This window comes from Garra rufa, chromosome 16, assembly GCF_049309525.1.
Source record: "Garra rufa chromosome 16, GarRuf1.0, whole genome shotgun sequence".
Lineage (NCBI taxonomy): Eukaryota > Metazoa > Chordata > Actinopteri > Cypriniformes > Cyprinidae > Garra > Garra rufa.
Window position 1 is genome coordinate 21,518,903 of NC_133376.1, and position 7,743 is coordinate 21,526,645.

Genomic DNA, 7,743 nt, shown 5'->3' on the forward strand with positions numbered 1-7,743 from the left:
TTCAAACTCGGGGGCACCATAGAAGTCCATTATATGGAGAGAAATCCTGAAATGTTTTCCTCAAAAAACGATTTACTTACGACTGAAGAAAGAAAGACATGAACATCTTGGATGACAAGGGGGTGAGTAGCCTACATTATCTGTAAATTTTTGTTCTGAAAGTGAACTACTCCTTTAACGTTCTCATAGCTTTCTTTGAATCTTTTACCGAGATCATATATTCAAGTAAAATTTGCATTTGTGAATGTTAAATCAGTTTAGGAATATAATTAAATGTATAAAAAAACATACATTATTGTGTGGGGATCTAAAGGGTTAATACAAAATCTATGACGCCAGACTCCGGGAGACGTCGCTGTGGTAGTGCGGGATCTCCTCTGCCGGTGTAATTTCACATAGCAAAGGTTTGGATGTATTTTATATAATTAATTTGTATTTTGTGGATTTATATATGTATGTTTTCAAGCGAATTACAAGAGCTGCGCTTTAGCTAGATCTGTAATGAGCAGAGTATTGGTTTGTTTACCTCATCAGCTGTGTGTCAGCTAACGGTAACGTTAGCTAAACTGAGTAACGTTAGCAGTTTTGGCTGGATTATGGTACACTATTTTGCGTACTTTGACTTTGGCCATTTACAAAATTACGTAATACTTTTATGTTACATAAGCTATCCAACCACAGTGCACTGTAATTGTTACAACGCGCATGCTTTTTGGTCTATTATGTAGCGCCTAGCATTGCAGCATCAATGAATTAGACTTCATATTATGACTGAAAACCTCTTTGCAAACTCCATGTCTGTGTTTTTACAGTTTCTATCAGACCTTGCGCTCATCCCGAAGTGTGTCCACTCGAGTCGCAGCCCTGCATTTCAAAACAGAAGACGAGTATTTCGCCATGAACTCTGATATGGATGGTGAGGCATTGGGTGGGATCAGCATTTGGATTCATCTTTAGCTTGTTTGCTTTAGATTGCAGCACACAGCAGTAGATATGAAGTGTTTTCGTTATAATTGTTTGGTTTTTGGTTTTTATTAAATGTTATCAAGTTGAAATTGACAGTACAGATGGATTAAAAAATAAATTTTTTAACATACTAAATTACATTTTGTAGGGAAAAAGTTCCTTATTGAAATGTATAGCATCACACTTTAAAGAATGTCTCCATACATTTTTGTTTAACAAATATCAATAACACAACATATACAAAAAATCTGTACATATTCATACACACACATACAATCTACAAATATGCATATACTATAAATACACACATACATATTTAATATAGTTATAAATTATATACACTGCTGTTCAAAATATTTTTAATGTTATAAAATGTGTTTCTTATGCTCATTAAGGCTGCATTTATTTTATCAAAAATAGAACAAACAGCAATCTTGTGAAATATCATTACAATTTAAAATGAAGGTTTTCTATTTTAATATAATGTAAATGTAAATTAATGCTGCAATGAAAAGCTGAATTTTCATCATCCATTACTCTAGTCTTCCATGTCGCATGATAATTCAGAAATCATTCTGATTTATTAACAATATGCAGAGTTATTATTAATGGAAACAGTTAAGCTGCTTGATATTTTTTGGAACCTGTAATATTTTTTCAAGATTCTTTAATGAATAAAATGTTAAAAAGCAAAAACAGCATTGATTTAAAATAGAAATAGAAGTCTTTACCATTACCTTTTTTTATTAATTTAACACACCCTTGCTAAAAAAAAATATATATATTAATTTCTTGAAAAAAGTACTACATTTGAACAGTAGTGTATATTGTTACAAACATCTTTTAAAATAAATGCTGTTTGTTCTTTTTATTCATCAAAGAATCCTGAAAAAAGTATCACAGGTTCCAAAAAAATATTAAGCAGCATAACTGTTTCCAATATTGATAAGAAATCAGCATATTAGAATGATTTTGGAAGGATCATGTGACACTGAAGACTAGAGTAATGATGCTGAAATTGCATCACAGGGAAAAAATATGTTTTAAAGTATATTAAAATAGTAAACTGTTACTTTAAATTGCAGTAATATTTTAAAATATTACTTTTTTCGGTATTTTTGATCAAATAAATGAAACTTTGATGAGCATAAAAGACTATTTTAAAAAACATCAAAAATCTTTCTGATCCCAAACTTATGAATGGTATTGTATATTGATTATATTATAGTTTCTATTTGAATATATAGACTCTTATTTAAAAAATAATTAATCTTCAAAGAAACATTTTTTTTTACCAATTCAAACCCTTGACAGTTTTTGTAACAAATAAAATGTTTAAAATATCTTTTAAATGCATATAAATTCAAATCTTTATTATCCTTTATTTTAAGAATATACGCTACCAGTCAAAAGATTTTTTTATGTTTTTAAACAGCCTGCATTTATTTGATCCAGACTACAACAAATACTTTGAAATATTTTTTACTATTTAAAATAACTGTTTTCTATTTGAATACATTTTAAAATGTAATTTATTCCTGTGATTTCAAAGCTGAATTTTTAGCATCATTACTCCAGTCACATGATTCTTCAGAAATCATTCTAATATTCTGAGTTGCTGCTCAAAAAACATTAGTATTATTATGTTGAAAACAGCTGAGTAGAATTTTTTCAGGTTTCTTTGATGAATAGAAAGTTCAGAAGAACAGCGTTTATCTGAAATCAAAATCTTTTCTTACGTTATAAATGTTTTTATCATCACTTTTGATATTAGTATTAATTTCTGTAATCACAGGAATAAAATACAATTTAAAATATATTTAAATAGTAAAAATATTTCACAATAATACCTTTTTTCTGTATTTTCAATCAAATAAATGCAGGTTTGATGAGCAGAAGAGACTTCTTTGAAAAACATAAAAAACCTTACTTTTGACTATGGAGTAGTTTTTCATCTAAAACAATACCTTAGTAAAGATTTTGTGTCTGATCACCCCCAAATATTTTTATTTCGAATTCCATGGTAATTTAATGCCAAGTATGTTCATTTTTCTACGCAAAGTGTGTAATTCTAACTTCATCTTCCAGGTGACATAGAAAATCAGGTGGAGTTAGAGGAGAAGACCAGACTTATAAACCAGGTCCTTGAGCTTCAGAATACCCTTGAGGGTAAGCAACCAGCACTACATGGGTTGTCACATAATGTTAACTAACGCTGGCTTATTTAAAGGAACAATATGTAAGAAATTTATGTCAGTTAATCATAAAATGGCCCTGACATGTCACTAGACATTAAGAAATCATGTTCATTTCAAATACTTATATCACTTACAACAGTGGTCCGGCCAGGATATTGTCATTTAAAAGTGACAGTTGCAGCCCACAACTGATGTTATTGTTGTCATTTTGTGTTTTGGTCTGAGGCTCCACCCTCCAGCTATCTACCAATCACGAAGTCAGTAGAGTTTCATGAGACGGGTTGCCAGCTCTGCTCTAGTTAGTTACAGCTGCTGCTAAGAACGAGTCGGATAAAACATGTATAAAGTTACGAAACCTAAAAGACCTCGTTATGAATCCGAAGAACGTTGTGACAAAGTCCGAAATAAAACAAGGATTTGTATAGGAGATGCCTTTGACAGATGGAGACGGCTGAAAACAGAGACGAATTTGAAGACAGATGCCAACGTTGCTAATTTTCTCCTGGACAGGTAACGTTAAGATTCATCTATGTTTGGCTAACTTACTTGTACTTAATGAAAATAGACATTTCAAATATTCACGACAGTCGAACAATGGTATATATGTTCGTGCAAAGTAACGTAGCGCATCTGGAGGAGGTGGGGTCATCGAATTGAAAAGGTAAGGAATTGTTTGGAAAATAGAAACAGCGAGTCGTCATTGCTTACATTATCAATGCATTATCAGAGCCCGTTTCTCTGTCATTATGCTGAAACGCCGAGGAAAACAACATTAGCACGTCGATTATGGCAATGTGAAACGTAATTGAGACGTATTGAGTAGCCTAACGTTACCTCGGTAAAAATGAATGAAAGAAGGAATTGACCCTCGACTTTTGGATGCTATATTCTACCATGTTTGTTGGTATAGGCTTAAAGCCCTGTGCTGCCGTACACAGTGGATTTTCCACGGTCGCCCGTCCTAAATGCGTTCATAAAAAGCTTTATATCGCACCACTAGCAGGGTATGAAAACAATCTATGTTCCGACTGAAATGTGGTATTACAGTGCATCTTTACGAAATATTTGCTAATCGCCTAATTACTTCGCAAAACATCTCTCGTGAAGCATAAACATAAGTAACAGAAGAAAAAAAACTTATTGTGAAGGACTCGTCACTTGCCATTGGAAGCTCCTTGTAGCAGCCTACAGTCCTGCTGGATCCTGCAGCTTAGCTGGCAACCTCGAGTCAGGGGGGAGCGGGAGGGGATACACCGTTCTACAGTATTTTGAAAGTGATTGCAGTACCAGTTTTGGCCACAATCCTACATATTGTTCCTTTATTTAACCTTTTATTAGATTACGTAATAACAAACAATCATTTCTGTCTTTCTCCTTCTTGTTCTCCCAGATCTCTCAGCTCGGGTGGACGCAGTAAAAGAAGAAAATCTGAAGTTAAAATCAGAGAATCAGGTTCTTGGGCAGTACATTGAGAACCTCATGTCAGCATCTAGCGTGTTTCAGACCACTGACTCTAAAAGCAAACGAAAGTAAGAGAGCATCCCTTGTGTAGACAACAACCCCACGCAGATAAACCCAGCTCATTAAAAATCCCCACTAGGAATCATTTAGTCCTTTGCCACTAAAATCCTAAATGTTTACATTTATTTTATTTATCAGTATTGATGTTCGTTTAATGTTCAACAACTTTGTTAAACACATTAGACACTAAAGTCATTTTATAAGATATTAAGATGTTAAACTAAGACTTTATATGTTTTGTAGTTTTTTATGTTCAGACAGGGTATGATATTAATATTATTTGTAATATTGTTTAAAAACGTAATATGTATTTTGTATTTCATTTCATTTTGCTTTGTAGACGAGGGTACAGCTGTGATGCCGTGACAGTTGCTCTCTCCCGCTGAGCTGTTTGTCTGTATCAGCACTGATTAAACATTTCAGGTCATTCTGATCAGGGAATGAAATTTCGACCCTTTCCTTGGTGCTATCAACAGAAGAGAGTTCTCTGGCATGCGTCACATCTGTGCCTCTGACTATTTTAATGTATTTGTTGTGTTTGGATGCGTAGAATCTTACCATAATTGTGTGGCATTGCAAATGCCTGTTTTAATTAAAAACAAGTATCATTTGCTGTGCTGTGAGTGAGTCTTTAGGTCCCTGTGGTGGTTTGCTTCTCGTTCAGTCACCTCACTTCATCTGGGATTCAAGTCTACACATATTTCACCCCAGTTTGAGGATTATATCAGACTATCTGCTCTCATCAGAGGAGTGAGGAACTGAGTCTCATAGAGCAGCATTGCCTTCCTCTTTTACACCCTTGCTTTAAATTGTGAATCTGCGTCTGAGTGTTTGTCTCCATCTTTCACAGGGTTACCAAAGGTGTTCGGAAGGACAAATCAACTAGTGCTTAAATATGCAGTAACCAATATGTTGAAGTAAGCAAACCCAAGATTACAGCTTCCAGGTCTAGCTTAATTGATTTTCAGAAAATTATGTGTGAACATTATAGTAAATCTATCTCTTTGTTTGACCAATGAAAGATGGTGAGGGTTAAAAGACAATTTTGTCATTAATTACTCACCCTCTTGTCGTTCCAAACCCGTAAGACCATCGTCATCTTCAGAACACAAATTACCATATTTCTGATGAAATCCGAGAGCTTTCTCACCCTGCTTACATCATTCAAATAGTCCATGTGACATCAGTGGTTCAACCGTAATTTTATGAACTAGAATATAAATTTTTGTGCACAAAGAAAACAAAAATAACAACTTTTCTCCACAATTCTTCTCCTCTAAATCTATGGCAAGCTGTTTTAGCCTTAAATATACTAAGCGTTACTTGTCGTAATTGCATTTTTACTATTAACAATTCAATTAGAGAGCTGTACAATTCAATTTTTACTAGTAACAATGGCAATTAGAGAGCTCTACAAATTAATTTTACTAGTCATGTCTCCATTGACTCCCATTTATTTTTAATTACAGAGCTCTCCAATTCAGTTTTTACTAGTAACAATTCTGATTAGAGATTTCTAATTTAATCATTACTAGTAAAAATGCAATTACAGAGCTCTACAATTCAATTTTTACTAGTAAAAAAACAAATTAAAGATATGTTTAATTGCAGAGCTCTGTAATTGAATTAATGAGCTCTCTAGTAAAATTAAATTAGAGAGCTCTCTAAATGGAATTGTTACTAGTAAAAACTGAATTAGAGAGCTCTCTAATTGGAATTATTACTAGTAAAAATTGATTCAGAGCTCTCTAATTGAAATTCTTAGTAGTAAAAATTCAGTTGTAGAGCACTGTAATTAAAAATGAATGGAAGTCAATGGAGACATATATGGCAAGCTGTTTTAGCCTAAAATATGTAAGTGTTACTCATCATATTTGCATTTTTACCAGTAAGAGTTGAATTAGAGAGCTCTATAATTCTTTTTTTACTAGTAACAATGCCAATTAGAAAGCTCTCTAATTAAATTCTTACTAGTAACAATTAAAATTGGAGAGCTCTACTAATGAATTTTTACTGGTTATATGTCCCCATTGACTTCCATTCATTTTTAGTTACAGAGCTCTTCAACAGAATTATTACTAGTAAGAATTACAATTAGAGAGCTCTACAATTGAATTATTACTAGTAACAATTCCAGTAAGAGAGCTCTCTAATACAGTTGTTACTAGTAAGAACTGAAATAGAAAGCTATTTAATTCAGTTACAGAGCTCTGCAATTAAACATATCTTTAATGTGATTTTTTTTAACTAAAAATTTAATTGTAGATCTCTGTAATTGCATTTTTACTAGTAATTATTAAATTCGAGAGCTCTTTAATTGGAATTGTTACTAGTAAAAACTGAATTAGAGCTCTGTAATTGGAATTATTACTAGTAAGAATTCAATTGTAGAGCTCTGTAATTAAAAATGATTGTCAATGGAGACATATGACTAGTAAAAATTTGTAGAGCTCTCTGATTGGAATTGTTACTAGTAAGAATTGAAAAAATTGTCTCAATTGCAACTTATTAAATTATATTTTTTACACATGGTTAAAATAAGTTTACTGTAGTGGTAACTACAATACCTATAGTTGAAAATACTTAGTTTCATAAGGGGCTGCCAGTGACAGGCTGACATTGCACACATAAAATGCTACATTTCTGACAGTGTATGATTTATATTAACATTACTACAAAACGTGATCAATTAAACGTTTATTTAAATAAATGTAATTGCACAAATGTGACCCTGGACCACAAAACCAGTCTTATGTCGCTGGGGTATATTTGTAGCAATAGCCAAAAATACACTGTATGGGTCAAAATTATAGAATTTTCTTTTATGCCAAAAATCATTAGGAAATTAAGTAAAGGTCATGTTCCATGAAGATTTTTTGTAAAATTCCTACTATAAATATATCAAAATGTAATTTTTGATTAGTATTATGCATTGTTAAGAACTTAATTTGGAGAACTTTAAAGGTGATTTTCTCAATATTTTGATTTTTTTTGCACCCTCAGATTCCAGATTTTCAAATAGATGTATCTCGGCCAAATATTGTCATATCCTAACAAA

At 32.4% G+C, this 7,743-nt stretch overlaps 1 protein-coding gene across 1 annotated transcript; it reads left to right on the forward strand.

The window, feature by feature from the left end:
* Nucleotides 1-331: 331 nt before the first annotated feature.
* scocb (short coiled-coil protein b) lies at nucleotides 332-5,296 on the forward strand. Its single transcript, XM_073820779.1, has 4 exons — nucleotides 332-404; nucleotides 813-916; nucleotides 3,055-3,135; nucleotides 4,555-5,296. The coding sequence occupies exons 2-4, from the start codon at nucleotides 898-900 to the stop codon at nucleotides 4,695-4,697; spliced, it is 243 nt and encodes an 80-aa protein (XP_073676880.1). The 5' UTR covers nucleotides 332-404; nucleotides 813-897; the 3' UTR covers nucleotides 4,698-5,296.
* Nucleotides 5,297-7,743: the final 2,447 nt, after the last annotated feature.